The sequence below is a fragment of the Microcaecilia unicolor genome, chromosome 3 (assembly GCF_901765095.1).
Source record: "Microcaecilia unicolor chromosome 3, aMicUni1.1, whole genome shotgun sequence".
In the NCBI taxonomy this organism is placed as follows: Eukaryota; Metazoa; Chordata; class Amphibia; order Gymnophiona; family Siphonopidae; genus Microcaecilia; species Microcaecilia unicolor.
This window is the reverse complement of record NC_044033.1, coordinates 111,409,439-111,426,617: the sequence shown is the minus strand read 5'-3', so window position 1 is coordinate 111,426,617 and position 17,179 is coordinate 111,409,439. Positions and strand designations below refer to the sequence as shown.

The 17,179-nt window shown below is 43.1% G+C and overlaps 1 protein-coding gene across 2 annotated transcripts in view; it reads left to right on the top strand.

Annotated features, from left to right (window-relative positions):
• NINL (ninein like) overlaps nucleotides 1-17,179 on the top strand; it is a 247,655-nt gene that overhangs the window by 133,360 nt on the left and 97,116 nt on the right. For both annotated transcript variants that reach the window (XM_030196281.1, XM_030196282.1), the window contains exons 12-14: nucleotides 1,459-1,569; nucleotides 14,828-14,917; nucleotides 16,966-17,125. In XM_030196281.1, coding sequence (XP_030052141.1) covers nucleotides 1,459-1,569; nucleotides 14,828-14,917; nucleotides 16,966-17,125 — 361 coding nt within the window. The remainder of the gene's footprint in view (nucleotides 1-1,458; nucleotides 1,570-14,827; nucleotides 14,918-16,965; nucleotides 17,126-17,179) is intronic.

The window sequence follows — 17,179 nt, the reverse complement described above, 5'->3', positions numbered from 1 at the left end:
TTTGAAAATGTTCTGAAATAAAGCAGTGAAACTGCTGTATAGTAAATGTATTGTATTGAAAAGTGAATATAGAACTTAAATGGTTAATTAACTAACAAGGGAACATGTAAAGACACTGTGAGATATGTGTGAATGCAATGTGAGAATGTGAGTTTTGAGGGTAGAGGCATTAGGCACAAGTAATAAAATAAAAAACAAGTTTAAGATATTAAAAGTGCAAGGAGTACTTTATATATAAGTAGCTGATAAATATGAACATATTACCCCTTTGTTCACTTGTCTACATTGATTAACGCTGGAAGCAAGATTTCAATTTAAAGTAGCTGTTATGACTTACTTGACAATTTATGGTCAAACCCCTGCTTATTTAAGTATACATCTTTCTTTTTTAAATGATATTACTTTTAGATCCACTAGGAATCAATTGTTGTTAAAGTTCCCCTCATTCCGACAAGTTAAGGCTACGAGAATTCCTCAATCTACTTTTCTTATCAAGCCCCACAATTTTGGAATTCTCTTCCTTCTCTTCTTGTACGGATGTGTGGTTATCTTCAGTTTAGAAAATTGTTAAAAGACATTTCTTGTTAAGAAATATTTACCAGAATTAAGATTTATGATTCATTGTATGAGTGAAGTTGTATGTTTTTTTATTGCAATTCCTGAAGTTTGATTCAGCTGCTTGTTGTTACCCACAGCAAAGTTGATGGTGTTTACTGGATATAAAACCACAGTGTAATGTAATGTAATGTAAAGCCAAAAGCCTCCCAGCAGTGGCTGGCCCCGTTCCCAGAACCTGCTCTGTCTACTGGCCCTCCTGCCTGCAGTGTCTAAGCCAGTATTCAGCAGGAGATGGATAGGAGAAACAGGGGATAACTCCCAGCAGACTGCTAACTGTGCAGATATTCAGTGCTATCTGGCTAGGTACCAGTATTGAACATTCAGCTATAATTCAGCCGGCAGCAGCCATCATTTTAAAAAACACTGACTGCCTTTGGCTGAATATTACCCCCGGGGTTTTTTTTACTGCAGCCTCTGAAGCTGAATCCCTTAATCACTACCAGGGAGCATTCCCTACCAAAAACAAACAAACAAAACATTATATTTGCATAACTTGAATTCTCTTGGAGCATATTCCTAGGTAAATATTCTCTCATTCAGTTGCTTAAAAAAAGTATATGATTGAAAGCTGGACTAACCAGTTTAATGCCTTCACCAAGTATCACATCAGTGGACTAGTAATTCCTGCACAGGTATAAAACCCTTTCAAACAGTAGAAAATCATAGGAAGCCACAGAAAACCTCAGAAATCTCCTAACAGACAGTTATTAAAGATAGAAATTAGGAGGTATGATTTTCTTGTTCCTTGTTTGTGCCCAGGACCTGGCCTGGCCACTGTCAGAGAAAGGATGGTGGGCTCGATGGACTTTGCTTTGATTCTTATGTTTTTCTTTTCATTAGGAAAACAGTCGATTACAAAAGGAGATGATTGAAATGGCTGAAAAGATATCAGCATCTGAGAGTTTGGTGTCAAAGCTCCAAAGTGATCTGGATTACTTGTTGAAGGATAAGGTAACTTGTGTATGTTAAACTCTAGTTCTCCTCTGTCCAGTGTAGACGTTTCAGCTGTCCATAGAGGAAGTGGTCTGATGCATGTGTGCAGTTTACTGTGACCCTTTTAATTTTAAAACAATTTTTATTGATGACATTTCCAACCATACAAATCCAACATTGTAAATAATATGAACAATTTTTTGTTTGATTTTGACTAACATCGTCATCAATTTTTTCAAACTTTTGTATGCAGTCTGGCAATAATGTTATCAAAAACAGTATCCATTAATTCCCACCGCAATATAACATCCTATCACATTCTTTAACGAATCTACATAACATTAGATAGTGAATCTCATCATGAATTAAGTTGCCCCCCTCCCCCCCTCCTCGTCCATAATCCCGTTCAGCTTACTGTAATCTTTCCTTCCCCCCCCCCTTTTTTGATCCCCTCCCCCTTCCCCCCCCCCCTTTTTTGTGAAGCATCAGTTCCTTGGTCACATGGATATAAGGCCACCTTTTTTTGTTACAGAGCTTGTCATGTAGGAATGCGAGGGTCCCCCAGCTTATTGATAATATTGCTACGGGCGCGGGGCGCAAGGGCCTGTATATAATTTCTCCAAGTAAGAAATAATTCTTTTTGTCGTTTGAATCGCAAAGCGACAGCCCGGACCTCCATCAACAATAAGGCATGTAATCTATTACGCCATTGCCAGTATGTCAGAGGCTCCTGTGTGACCCAATTGACCAGTATGCATTTTTTTCCCACTAAGCAGGCCTTATATACCAACAAATTATGGTGGACAGCACCAGCCCCAAACATGTCGTCCATCCCCAACAGGGCCTGTTCCGGTTTCAGCGAAATGCTCTTATGTTCCAAGTATCCTAAAAAATTAAATATTTTAGTCCAGAACTGCTGGACTTCCCGGCACTCCCACAAAGCGTGGTAATATGTACAGGGCGCACTTCCACATCTCCCACAAATTGGTTCTCCCACTCCTCCCATTTTAAAAAGTCTTGATTTAGATGTATAGGCCCTAAAAATCACCCTTCCTTGACATTCTCTTAGTTCTGCGCTGTCTATTCGTCTAGGGATCTGTCGTAAACAACTCAGCAACATTTGCGATGTCACCTCCCTTCCAAGGTCTGCTGACCATTTCAGTAGAAGATGGCTCATAGTTTGATGTACCTTATGCTGTAAAAGCCTTTTGTGAAGGAGTGATATTGATACTGCCTCCTCAGTAGGCATTTCGTACAATTGATCTATTTTATTGGGCACATCCACAACAAGTGACTGCTTGGGAATCCCTATTACATAGTGAGATATCTGTTGATGTGCGAAAGCATCCATCCACGAGTTTTCCCCTATCCCCAATGCCTCCACCCCCTTCAGCCTACCTGTGGAATCTACCAGGTCTTGTATAATTTTGAGCCCTTTTTGTTTCCAAATTTTAAATCTAGGATTATCCATTCCTGGAAGGAAGTCTCCATTCCCCATTATAGGTAGCAATCCACTCTGATGTGCATCAAACGCCCATTGGCGGCTCAATTCTCTCCACACCAATCTAAGTGGTCTAACCAACAGACTGTTCTTTATATGTTTTGGCAATGAGGACTGTTTGGCCTGCAGCACATAATGTAGGTGTAGCGGACTAACCCACCTCTCCTCCACTACTCGCGGTGTGTGGTAGGACGTCTCCTTGATCCAGTCCCCCACATGTCTCAACAAGCAAGCTCTGTTATAGCGCAATAGATTCAATACCCCCATTCCACCACCTTCCCAGGAATCTAACATAGTTTGCCAATTTATCTGCGGCCGTTTATGATTCCAAAAAAACCTTGAGAGCATGCTCATCAGTTTCCTCCAATCTTTTTTTAAAAGAAATAATGGTAAGACCTGAAAGCAATACAGCCACTTCGGGAAGAGTATCATATTGAATAAAGATATGCGGCCCATCAAGGATAGCGGTAAGTTAACCCATCTTTCTAATAGACGCTTTGTAAACTCAAACAATTTGGCTATATTCATCTGGTATAGTTTGGAAGGATCCCCCGGCAATTGTATCCCTAGGTATTTAAATGAATTGTGTGCGCGTTTTAGTGGGCATGCTAATTGTGACCATTCTGTTTCTGTCATATTTATCAGTTGAATCTCAGATTTGTCCAGATTAAGACCAAACCCTGAAAAGTCACCAAATTCTTTCAAGGTCTCTAAGACCACTGGCAAGGATATACTAGGTTGTGTGAGGATAACTAACAAATCATCCGCAAAAGCAGATATCTTAAAATGCTCGAGCCCTATATTTACCCCCTTTATCTCTGGTGATTCCAAAATATCCCGAATTAGAGGGTCTATCACCAGCACGAATAGAAGTGGAGACAAAGGGCACCCCTGTCTAGTGCCTCTAGCTATCTCAAATCGTCCAGATATCAGTCCATTTGTCATCACCTCCGCCATAGGGCCATTATACAACGATTTAATGGCCTCCCCAAAAAAACCATTGATCCCATATGCTTCCAATACTCCAAACATAAAGTCCCACCGCACTCGATCGAATGCTTTATGTGCATCAAAACTGATCAGTATAGACGGGTCTTTACTCAATGTTATGTGTTCCAATGCTAACAAAATTTTTCTCAGGTTTTTTGTTACTGAGCGGTCTCGCACAAACCCCACCTGTGGATCCAACACCAAGTGGGGCAAAAATCTAGCTAGTCTATTTGACAGAATCTTAGCAAACAATTTAGCTTCGTAGGCTATTAAAGAGATAGGTCGATAAGATTCTGTTTGAGTTGGATCTCTGCCCGGCTTCAGTAGCACAATTATTTGCGCCGTTTTCAGCGAGTTGGGGAGTTCACCTCTTTCTACATATTTGTTAAAGACCTTAGTTACACATGTCCCAATATCTTCAATTAAAATTTTGTATACCTCTGAGGTGAAGCCATCCACTCCTGGCGACTTATAGAGTGGACTATCCCGTATACACCACTGGACTTCCTCCTCTGTTATGGCTGCATTTAAAAGCTCTTGTTGGTGGCTTTTGAGCTTTGGGAGTACCTGTCCCCCTAGATATGAAGTCGCCTCCAGTCCCTCATCCTCTGGTTGAGAGTACAAGCGGGTATAAAATTCTTCAAATACTCTATTAACATCCTCATTAGTATGAAATCTAGTACCTTTCTCATCTTGAATTTGTGTTACCCATCTCCGCCCCCCCACCTGACTAGCCAATCTCGCTAAAAGTTTTCCTTGCTTGTTAGCATGTTGGTACAACTGGTATTTATAGTACATCAAAGACTTTTGTGTATGAGAGTGAATCAATTGGTTGAGTTCTACCTGTGTCAACAGCAATAATTTTTTATGGGCATGTGACTGTGTTCTACCATATAGTTGTCGAAGCATTCGCACCCTTTTCTCTAATCGTATCAACTCGGCTTCTCTCATTCTCTTTTTGTGGGAGGAGTATGATATTATATGCCCTCTCAGTACAGCTTTAGCTGCGTCCCAAAAAAGGATTGGGTCTAATTCATAGCTTTCTCTATTAAATTCCCCATATTCCCTCCATTTATCTTTCAGAAATATATGGAATTGGGAATCATAATATAATGCTCTTGGGAACTTCCAATAATATGGGCCCTTTGGTTCCGCTTCCCATTTCAAGGTTATCGATATCATTGCATGGTCAGACACCAGGGTGGGACCAATCTCTGCCTTCTCCAGTAGAGTCGCCGTGCGTTGGGATATTAGCAGATAATCTATTCGTGACTGAGTGCCATGGGCTCTTGATAAATGGGTATAATCACGATCCCCTGGATGTAGCAGGCGCCAGGAGTCCAACAGCTCCAGCTCCGAACACACCCACGGCACTCCCCTAGTATAATTCACCGGCCCTATCCGGGAGGGGCCAGTGCTATCCACCAGGGGATCAAATACTTGATTAAAATCTCCTCCAATTATTGTCGGCATCTGGTCAAAGCTTTGTATATGTTTTAGGAGTGTCTTAAAAAATTTTTTGTCATACTGGTTTGGAGCGTATATATTGACCAGTAACAATGGCCTATTGTTTAATGTGATATGTTGAATAATATATCTACCTTGGGAGTCCTGAATCTTTCTGTGCTTCACGCATTGTACCCCTTTCCTAAATAGGATGGCTACTCCCGCTTTTTTGTTTGAAGTTGGGCTATCAACTAGGTCCCCCACCCACCAGCGGCACAGTTTTTTATGTTCATCTGCACTCAAATGCGTTTCTTGCAACATGGCTATCTGTGCCTTGTGTCTATTCAGCGCTTGCAATATCTTTGATCGTTTAATGGGTGATGATATTCCCCCCACATTCCATGACAGTATCTTAACCATAATTGGTTCTATGGACGCTCAGTATGTAAACTCTCATTGAACACCATTTTTCTGGCAGGCGGGAGCATCCCAGCTTGCCCCCGCCCCCCGCCATTAGGTGGCTCCCTCCAATCCCCGTATTCATATCCATATCTTCACAATGCAATCCTTTGTACTGACCTTTTAACTTTCCCCCCCCTTCCTGTTCCTGATCCCAATCCCTCCTCCCTCCCTCCCCCCTCCCCCCCGAATGCCCCCTCTTCCCCTGTCCTGGACCCATTCTCCCCATGTAGTTCTTATAGAACCGGTCACGTATAGGTACCCCCCCCCCCCTCTCTTACTAGTTTAATTATAGGCCCCGATTATGACTATGTTCTCGGCTATATTACCACTCTTATTGCAATGTACCTTGTACAGCAGTCGGATATTACAAGACAAGAATGTTGAGTTATTAGTGAGACAGAGCCTCCTATTAGTCCGTCTTTATTCTAAAGTCTCAAGTCGCCATCTCTTAAGTCTCATATCGCGGATATTCCATCCGTCCAATTTCTTCGTCTTCATCAGGCTGTTATTAATCAACCGTTATTCTCATATTTTCTGGAACTCTCCTGCATTCCATCCGCGCTCTCAGCGTATGTCAAATCTTCCATCTAGCTTATAGCTCATTCCGTTTTTCATTTTTTATAGGGTCCCTTGTTGTTATACAGTCTTATTGGTCACATTTTCCAGACATGGTGTTAACTGCCATGTGTTATTTCATTTTGTTGCCTTACTTGGCAGCGTTTTCAGATACTCTTTGGCTTTCTCCACTGTCTCATAAGTATGTTCCTCGCCATCATAAAGGATCCGTAGTTTGGCCGGATATATCAGAAAGAACTTAATTTTTCGTTCATATAACTCCGCACATATTGGGGCAAAAGCCCGTCTCGCCGTCGCCACACTAATTGAATAGTCCTGGAAACATAAAATTTTTTTACCTTCATATTGCAGTGGCTGACCTGCTCGAATAGCTCTCAGAATCGCCTGCTTGTGGCCATATTGTAAAAGCTTCATAATTACCACTCTGGGTTTGTCACTTGATTGTCTACGAGGCCCCAACCTATGTGCTCGCTCAATTCGTAATGAATCCTGCAAGTTGTTTAGTCTTAGCGTCTCCGTGAGCCAGCGTTCCAGAAAACCCACCAATTCTGTGTCTTTTAAATTTTCCGGTAACCCAACAAGTCTTAAGTTGTTCCTCCTTGCTCGATTTTCTAAATCGTCTAACTTGTGCTCTAGGTCTTGCACTTTCTTTTGAAGCTCCGCTCTCTGCTCCACGGGCTCCTGCATGCGATCTTCAATGTCGCTGATTCGCTGCTGCATGTGGTCGAGATCCAGATTAAATCCATCTAGTCTCTCGTGGGCAGCTTCCGCTCGGTCGTATAAAGCCTGCAGCTTTTTATCTAAAGCTGCTTCCACTGCCGCCGTAACCTCCGCGGTAATCTCAGCGGTCCACGCGGAGCACACCGAGGAGTCCGCCATGTTGGGATCTAGGGCCTTACCCTTTTCCTTCTCTCTTTTTTGAATTCTTGAGGCCATCCCCCAACAAGCTGTCGAGTGAGCGGTCTTGTCTCGTACTCTCTCCTCTCTGATGTGTTACAAGTGGTATTCTTTATATTTAACTCGCTTCGGGTGCCGATTTTGCTGATAAATATTCAAGGAAGTGTGGGAGCTCCGCTTTTCAGCGACTGCTCTCCACCATGGTACCACGTGACCCTCTACTGTGACCCTTTTAACTACAGAGCTACCATGATACAAGTTTGTACGCATTGACATAAACCTTCAAGTTATGGCTGACTCTCTCTGTGATTCTCCATCTAAGGCTTGTGGCCTGCGCAGGGTTGCAACTTCAGGCTGCCTCTTTCATGCAATCAAATGTTGAGAATAGACCACATTTGTATTTGTTTTTTTTAATTATTTATATAAAACATCTATGTTACATTACATTAAAAAGACTAAAACTGTTTTTCCGTATTAAAACATCAATATAGTGCACAATCAATAGACAGATGTCACAGTACAAACTCTGCAACCATCTGCTTTTATGCTACTGCTTTGCATTTGTTTTACTTTGGATATTTACTGTTTTCCTTGTCTTGTTTGGTTTTAGAGCATTTGTTACCCTTGAAGCAGGTGGTTGTCCGCCGGAACACAGCCCCTTGTCGGGTCCTTTTGTTTAATGGTGGTTTGTCGTTAAAAGTGTATTTCTTTACAGTGTCTCTGGAAGCTTTGTTTGGTCCACCCTACTGTGCCTTTGGCCTATTTTTCTGTGCCTTTTACTGAATTTGGCCCATGGTGACTTTAGAGGAAGCAGTAGTGTGTCTCTCCACCGATACCACTTGTTAGGAGGACAGCAACAGTGTGACATTTCAGGCAGTATTCATATCTCTCATCATCCTGTGCTAATCCCATTTGTTAAAGCAGGAAGAGGAGGAGGACCGACAGCATTGTAGTACTTCAGGCTTTATTCTCATCTTCAGCTGCTGGGCCCAGAGTGCCATGCTTTTGACTACGCAGGCCTATGGTGTCCTGTATGGTTCACAGTGCAACATGGACCTCAGGCACATAGTCACAGGCACTACTCAGCCCCATCCTCCTCCTTCTCCTAACTATTGAGATGGCATGGGAGCATGAGTGAGGGCATTGGAGAGAGGAGAAGGAGTGTGAGAGTGGAAGGAGGGATGGTCAAGAAAGTGAGGGAGGGAATATGGGTGGGGGGGGGGGGAGAGTAAGGCAGAAACTGAAGGCGGGGAAGTTTTGGAAGCACCGGCCAGCTCGTCGTTGATTTGGGATGCCAACCACTGCCAGAAGGCAGTGTCAAGGTTTTTGTTATTCCAACTCAGCTCAGAAGCCTTCAACAGGCTGCCATGCCAGCTGCTTAAGGTATAGAATAGTCCATGGGTGAAAGAGTGAAAACCAATCCAGGAAGAAAGAGCTGATTGATAGAATACTTCCTGAAGTCCTGACCAAGGAGGCCAATGTTCCTGCAGATGTGAAGGGAAGACAGAATGGAATTGTCTACAGAGTTTCAGGTGAAAAAGATGTACATTGCTCTACTCTATCATCACCCTTGAGGATTAATCCAGATTACTGTTGAAAACCAGACATCTGAATCACAAGGATTATGGGAGTACACAGCCACTGGGAGCAGAACACATTCTACAGATCACACTCTCCAAGACTACGCTGCAGCCCCATCATGAAATGGGCACTCTACCTTCTGCTCTTCTTGGCGAGCATCAGCAGCTTCACAGCAGGCCATGAAGACCGCTCCAACCAATCTCTACCTGTCCTCTGCTCCGCACATTGGAAACCAAAGAACAGGAAATATGGTGAGAGTCCAGGTCCTCATCCATTGATCCACTCTGAGCTCCCATCTCCACCCATCGAACAGTCACCAGACCACAAACCTAGAAACACCAAACCCAAGGCAAACCAAAAATCCCACATGAGCAAACTCATTACACCATCTATCCAAGTAACAACTATCACAACACCGCTAGTACCAGTGCCTTGCATGTAAGACAACGTCAGATCTGTCAGTTACAAACTACTTCTGCTCCATGACCTAATCGACTTGGGCGACTTTGGCTTCATCCTCCTAACTGAAACCTGACTAAAAGAACAAAACAGCCCTGAACTACCTCATCTATGCCCCGCTGGATACAATATCCTTCATGCCCCAGGATGGAAAAACAAGGGGGTGGTCTAGCCATACTCTACAAAAATTTCTTTTACCTAGCTCTGTTCCATTCTGATGTATCTCCTGACCTTGAATACATGCTCTGCAGGTTCCAAGATGACTCATACATGCCACACAGCATGGTCGGAGTTCTATTACTCTACAGGCCTCCTGGTCCTTGGCTCAGTGTCCAGACTAAACTAATGGAGTGCCTTAGCTCATACACGTCTCAATTCCCCAGATTAATCATAGTGGGGGCCCTGAATTTACTTCTCGAATTAGACACGGATCCCAGGGTCAACAACCTCAAAACCTTGACTTCGCACCCGACTGTACAGTCACCACACACAAAAAAGGCCACACTCTCGACCTGATCCCTCCTATCCCCCATCTCTTCTTTTGGATGTTAACTGGTCAGCCATCCCTTGGTCAGATCATCTCCTAGCCCACTTCGGAAAAGGGCGAATTTTGCTGATGTTATAGAGGAGGAAGCGACAGTTAGTGCATGCAGATGGCACAACTAACGTGAAGCACTTTAGCGCATTCCATATTAAGCCATTTTTGCAGGGCTAGGCATGCATTAGCACTGAAAGCAGCTTAGTAAAAGGTCTCCTGTGAGAGTTATGCTCCTAATTTGGCCTTTTTGAAAATTTACTAGGGCCGAATGCATAGGTTTATACTTAAAATTTCACTAACCTCTTTAAATTTAGGTGCATAAAAAGCGGGTGGCAAAGGGGCACTGGGATAGTGCTGGGCAGACTTATACAGTCTGTGCCAGAGCCGGTGGTGGGAGACAGGGATAGTGCTGGGCAGACTTATACGGTCTGTGCCAGAGCCGGTGGTTGGGAGGCGGGGCTGGTGGTTGGGAGGCGGGGATAGTGCTGGGCAGACTTATACGGTCTGTGCCCTGAAGAGCATAGGTACAAATCAAAGTAGGGTATACACAAAAAGTAGCACACATGAGTTGTCTTGTTGGGCAGACTGGATGGACCGTGCAGGTCTTTTTCTGCCATCATCTACTATGTTACTATGTTACTTCAACTTAAACATCTGTATGACTCCTAACTCTACCAAGACAAACCTGTCATAAAATCAAGAGGAAAAACTGACAGTGTCGCATTCTAGAACCTTGTCTCTGAAAAAATCAGCACAACACCAAAGGACCCATTAATAAAGAAGGCAGAATGGGATTCTGTCACTGAAGAATGCCTGAACACCTTAGCTCTTGAGAAAATTAGGAAGGCTAGGTCCATCAAACCTAACCCCTTTTTTTTGTTTTTTGTTACATGTGTACCCCGCGCTTTCCCACTCATGGCAGGCTCAATGCGGCAGGCAATGGAGGGTTAAGTGACTTGCCCAGAGTCACAAGGAGCTGCTGTCCCTGGTACACTGATCACCTGAAAAAACTAAAAAGGTCTTGCAGAATTGTGGAAAGAAGCTGGAGGAAAAACTTATCCTTCTGCCAAATTTAGATGGAGAAATGTGCATAGATCTTACAAATTTCACTGTGCCAAAGCAAAAAAATGTACCACTCCGCACTAGTGGGCACGGAAACACCGGACTCAAAGAAACTATTCACCCTAGTGAAGGTGCTTCTCTCTCCTCCAAATATAGCTAATCCAAAGACCAGTGCCCAGCCCAACACACAGGCTTTGCAGATTTCTTCTGCACTAAAATACAGATCATTCAAGACAACCTAATGAACAAACATACACAGTCATCAGTCCTCACTACACCACCCCTCAAACCTACTTCAAAAGAAAACATCCCAGCAAACCAACAATGGAATTCATTCAAAGTCATCACTGTTAGAGACCTTCAACACCTACTTCCCAAACTGGCATCTCGTCGCTGCATCCTAGATATCTGCCCATCCACCCTATTTGCTAATCTCCCTTCACTGATACTGTTGTGGCTTGCCCTATTTCTGAACACCCTACTAGCCAGTGGTAATCTTCCTAGAGAGATGGGTCAAATTGCTTTCACTCCCATTCCAAAAGCCTTGAACCTGGACGTAACCTCTGTGTCTAATTTCAGACCTATAGCTGGAATCCCTCGATTCATCAAATTGCTAGAAACCCTAGTTGGCCACCAACTCACAAAATACATTGAGAGGTTCAACTACTACCACTCCACTTGGATTCAGACCCCTACAGCACGGAATCACTTTTACTAGTTCTCACCTCCATTGTGAGGAAAAATCTAGCAAGAAACAAACAAACAAACTGTTCTGCTCCAGTATGATATATCTGCCGCCCTCAAATCTATGGACCACAAGATACTACTGACCAGACTCAGTGACATAGGGCTATCTGGTGCTGTCCTGAACTGATTCAGCGATTTCCTGAAAAAATGATCATACACAGTATGGAAAGAGGGAAGAATGTATAGCTGGGTACCGCTGTATGGGGTGCCTCAGGGCTCCCCACTTTCCCCTTTTCTGTATAACTTATATATGAGCACCATATTCCATATAGCTTTAGACGAAGGCGAACACATTCTCATATGCCAACGATATCCTAATGCTAGCTCCTGTAGGATCCACGTAAAAGGAAACATCCAACAGGATTTACCATGCAATGAACAACATTCATGAATGGAACTCCGATCACATGCTCCAACTGAACCAAACCAAGACAAAACTACTTTGGTTCTCTACCTCCCCAAACAACATCCTCGCTAACCTGACCCTGCCCAGTGTCATAAACATCGAGGTAACTGAGGAATCCAGGGTCCTGGGTATGGGTATCACCTTAGATTCCTCGTTATCCTTTGAAGCTCAGATCAACAAAGTCTGGAAAACATCCTTCTCCCACATCGACAGCTGAGGCTACTGAGACCATACTTCCACAGATCACTTTTCTTAATACTAGTTCAGTCACTCATCTTATCCAACTTAGACTACTGCAATTGTTTATACACTGGATTGAACAACAAACTACTCACCAAATTACAACTCATACAAAATACCGCAGTGCAGCTAATCTATCAACTAAAGAAGTTTGAAAGCATTTCCGGCCATCTAAGAGATCTACATTGGCTCTGCGTTCAGGCTTGTTTCATGGAAGAAGGATCCGACTGAAAATAATAAGAAACAGCATAAGGAATGGCAAGTCAAATGAAAAGTGCTGATAAGGAAGGCAAAGAGGGACTCTGAAAAAACGATTGCGTTGGAGACAAAAATACATAGTAAAAACTTTTTTAGGTATATTAAAAGCAAGAAGCTGGCAAAAGAATCAGTTGGACTGCTAGATGACCAAGGGGTAAAAGGGGCACTCAGGGAAGACAAAGCCATAGCAGAGAGATTAAATGAATTCTTTGATTCATCAAATTGTTAGTCTTTCAGGGCCCGATGCACAAAGCTTACCGTGCTTGGAACATTTGCTATAGACTGGTTGTAGCCTGTTTAAAGCAAATGTTATTTACTATGTAATGCACAAAGGGGTTCTCTATCCCTGTTACCGTTCCCTGTAGCAGCTACTGACAACCCTATACAAATGCATTGCAATGATCTCATTAGTATTAAAATGAACATTCCAAGCAATGCACAGTCCTGAGTGCCTACCTTTAAAGTGCAAAGTTTTACGGCAGGTCTGGACCTGTCTTTATGTGGAGCAGTCTGCTTGCACTGCCTCTGGGCCTGCCTTCTCAAAATGGTGGTGCCCAGCCCCTGCCTAGTGCATCCTGGGATGCACTGTGAGGGGCTAAGCACCATATTAGGAGTCCTTATATTGTGCTTAACCCCTCCCAGTGCATCCCAAAATGCACTGGGCCTGGGCACCACCATTTTGAGAAGGCAGGCCTAGAAGCAGGAGGGAGGAGGTGTTGCTCCTGCCTCTAACTCCTGAAGTGAGCTAAGGGGAAGGGGTTTCTAGACCACCGGGGATTTTTTTCTTGGGAGAGCTGGGGGGGGGGGGGGGTGCTGGAGGGGGGTCAGGCTCCACTGTACCACCAGGGATTTTCTGGAAGGGGAGGGGAAAGGAGTCACTAGACCACCATAGAGGTTTTTGAGTTGTGCGGGGGGAGGGGGCTCGAGAAGGGGTCTGCTAGAATCTGGTGGACCTCCTTTTGAGCCCTTACCCCCCCCCCCCCCCCCCCACCTCACAACTCAGAAAACTCCATGGTGGCCCCGAGTATCTGAAGAATAGGATGATCCTCCACACACTGCGAAGGACACTAAGGTCCTCCCAAGGACTTTCACTAACTACACCCTCTCCGAAAGACATTATATGATGTGATACCCGCATGCGAGCCTTCTCCGGAGTAGCCCCCCCACTCTGGAATGCATTGCCTGAAAGGCTCCGCTTAACACAAGACTACCTCTACTTCAGGAAGCAGGTGAAAGCTTGGCTCTTCAACCAAGCCTTTAATGGAAGAAGTAACTAACTTGTTAGTCTCACTCACACACACAAGGATTGACTCGGGCTGCACATACTGCAGCAGGACATGTTTATCCACTCCTGTCCTAGCTGAGATAATATTTAACCATCTCTCTGACCTCACATGCAACTTTCTTCAAATCAGTCACCTTACTTTCTAATTTTTCCTACTTTCTTACTCATCTATATGTTACAACTTTGCCTTACCCTTCACTACCAATTATAATGTTCTAGTACATATTGTGTTGTCATTGCAAGTAGTATACCATGCCATATTTGTATTGTTGTTCGAATATTTTTACTGCTCTAATTGCCTATTGCTCATGTTTTATCTATTCTTACTGTACACCGCCTTGAGTGAATTCCTTCAAAAAGGCGGTAAATAAATCCTAATAAATAAATAAAATAAATAGTGTCAAATGCATTTCAGGCTTGAGTCGCAGACAGTGGCCGATACACAAAGGGGGTCTGTGCATTTCATTTGCGTGCCATCCCTTTTGTGCGTTTGTCCCTGTTTATGACTGAGTAAGTTCTTCCGCGGCACCCGTATTTACCGGGTACCTTTGTGCATCTACTGTTGATAACACTCATTTGGAAAATAGAGCATCCTTGTACTCCTGAGTCTCAAGAAAACCAGAAGTTAGTTCTGTCTGAAGGACAAAACTCCAGAGTCCTCACATCTTTCATGGTGTGACTTCACTAAATGCTTAATTTTAGGCTGGCTTTCTTTTATTTTTCTCAGCTGACTGAAGGACAGAATTTAAGAAATGTTTACTTTTCAAATAAGTTATTTGCTGTTCTTCTACAGGGCATTTTTTTTTTTGTTGTTGTTCTCTATTGCAGATTATGGTGCCAGATCCTCACAGCACGGAGCTGTTTGATCAGAAGGAACGCTTTGCTGGGATAATCCAGGAGTATGAGGTGCAGTGCAGGGTAGGTAGGGGGATGGGCTGCTGATGTTGAAGGGGATAGGAGAGTCACTGTGCATTAGAAGGAGGCAGCAACTTTAATACTTTCAACTCATGCACAATGTGTATTATCCAATCCCATATAGCTCGGTTATGTTCTTATTTAGGTCAATATACAGCTGTAGGGGGTCAGTGTTTTGTTTTTTATACCAACCGCTGTGGCTGAAATGAATCCACATATTTCAGCACTGTTATATATATAATGGCCAGTGCTGTGTATACGGGTTCAGCAGTGACCACCAGCTCTATCCTAACTTTACCTGGATAATTCTCCAGTGAACAAACTGAATAATTCCATTAACTGGATAACTCATTGGCCACCCTCACTCCACCTGGATAGCGCTGGGGGGTCTCTAATGATTTCCAGTGCCATGATCTAAAAAGAAAAGATATTAGAAAAGGTCCAAAGAAGAGTGACCAAAATAATAAAGGGGATGAAACTGCTCTCATATGAGGAAAAGGCTAAATAGGTTAGGGCTCTTCAGCTTGGAAAAGAGGTGTCTGAGGAGGGATATGTTTGAGGTCTACAAAATCCTGAGTGGTGTAGAATAAGTAGAAGTGAATCGATTTTTTACTCTTTCAGAAAGTACAAGCACCAGGGGACACTCGATGAAATTGCATGGAAATACTTTTAAAACAAATAGGAGGAAATATTTTTCACGCAATGGATAGTTAAGCTCTGGAACTCATTGCCGGAGGATGTGGTAACAGCGGTTAGCATATCTGGGTTTGAAAAAAGTTTGGGCAGGTTCCTGGAGGAAACGTTCATAGTCTGCTGTTGAGATAGACATGGGGGAAGCCACTTCTTGCCCCAGGATTGGTAGCATAGAATGTTGCTATTATTTGGGTTTCTGCCAGGTACTTGTAACCTGGATTGGCCACTGTTGGAAGCAGGATACTCGACTAGATGGACCATTGGTCTGGCCCAGTATAGCTATTCTTATGTTCTTATGATCTAGATAAAGCCAAGGGATAGCCCAGCTCAGTGACATTGAACTGGGTAACAGTTACTGCTACCCAAATAAATGCCTTTGAAAGTGAGGCTGATTATTTTTAGTGACGATTTTTTGTATCTGGTATTTGCTGTTCACTGCTGGTCTTTTGTTTGCTATTTTAAAGATATTATATCAACTGATAAATTCTTCTTTTTCCATGCTTTTTTGATTTAAAATTAAATTCCACCTGATTCTGCTCCACCTTGCTCTTGGTAACGCTAGCGTGTAAAGGTGAGCGCTAATGGCTGTACTCTAAGCTTGCATTATCCAGACCCCTTTTACAGCTCCTGCATGGTGACTTGTATTTGCCAACAAAGTGTTGGATGTGAAATCATGTTGTTATCATTCTGGTGAAGTGCATTTTCTCATGTTTGGATACCCTGCTTAAGCTTCTAATTGTCCTCTATGTCTCAATTTCTGCTTTTCCTGCCAAGTGAGAGTCATAGCTGACAGTTCATTTTCTGCTCTGAGATGCACTGACCAAACTGTCTAATGACAAACCAGCATAGTCCAACAAACAGGCCAACTTGTGTTCAGGACATTATACAGTCAGTCTGAAACATTTTGTGGCATTAGGTTTTGTCCCTTATTTTTCATGTCTTTGTGTGTTTTATGTTGTTTGCTCTTTTTGTTGCTGTTTTTACAAATGAATCATGATAAACAGAAGCACTTTGCTACATTTCATAGTACAATAACTAATATGAAAAACATGGAAGGGCATTAAAAAAAAAGTCCTGCTCATAATATCAAAAATTCCATCCATCTCACATCCATAATCAAACAGGAAAAACATCTAGATTTCCTGTTTGATTATAGCTGTGAGAGGGACATTTTTGCACTGAAAACATCCACAATGAATAGCCATTTTCCAAAGTGAAAAGTCCAACCTTTGAATGACAAAAAAACAGGGACATGAACGACTGTCTAGCATCATTTTCAAAAATATGGCCACGCCTTGATGAATCCTTCCCCACCCCACCCCACCCCACCCCCCCTTATTTTGCTGTTCACACGATAGGAATTACGTGATCGGAATGATGAACTGCAAACAGAGCTGGAAACAGTGAAGTCCCAACTCCATGAGACCAAACATCGTCGCTTGCTGGGCAAAATGAAGAATCTTAGACCAATGTACCTGAGGAGCAAAGAGCAAATCCAGAACACTAATTTTCATACTGGTGAGAGATAGCTCTGGTGCAGAAGAATACCCACCTCTCTTTATTTTTGCTAAG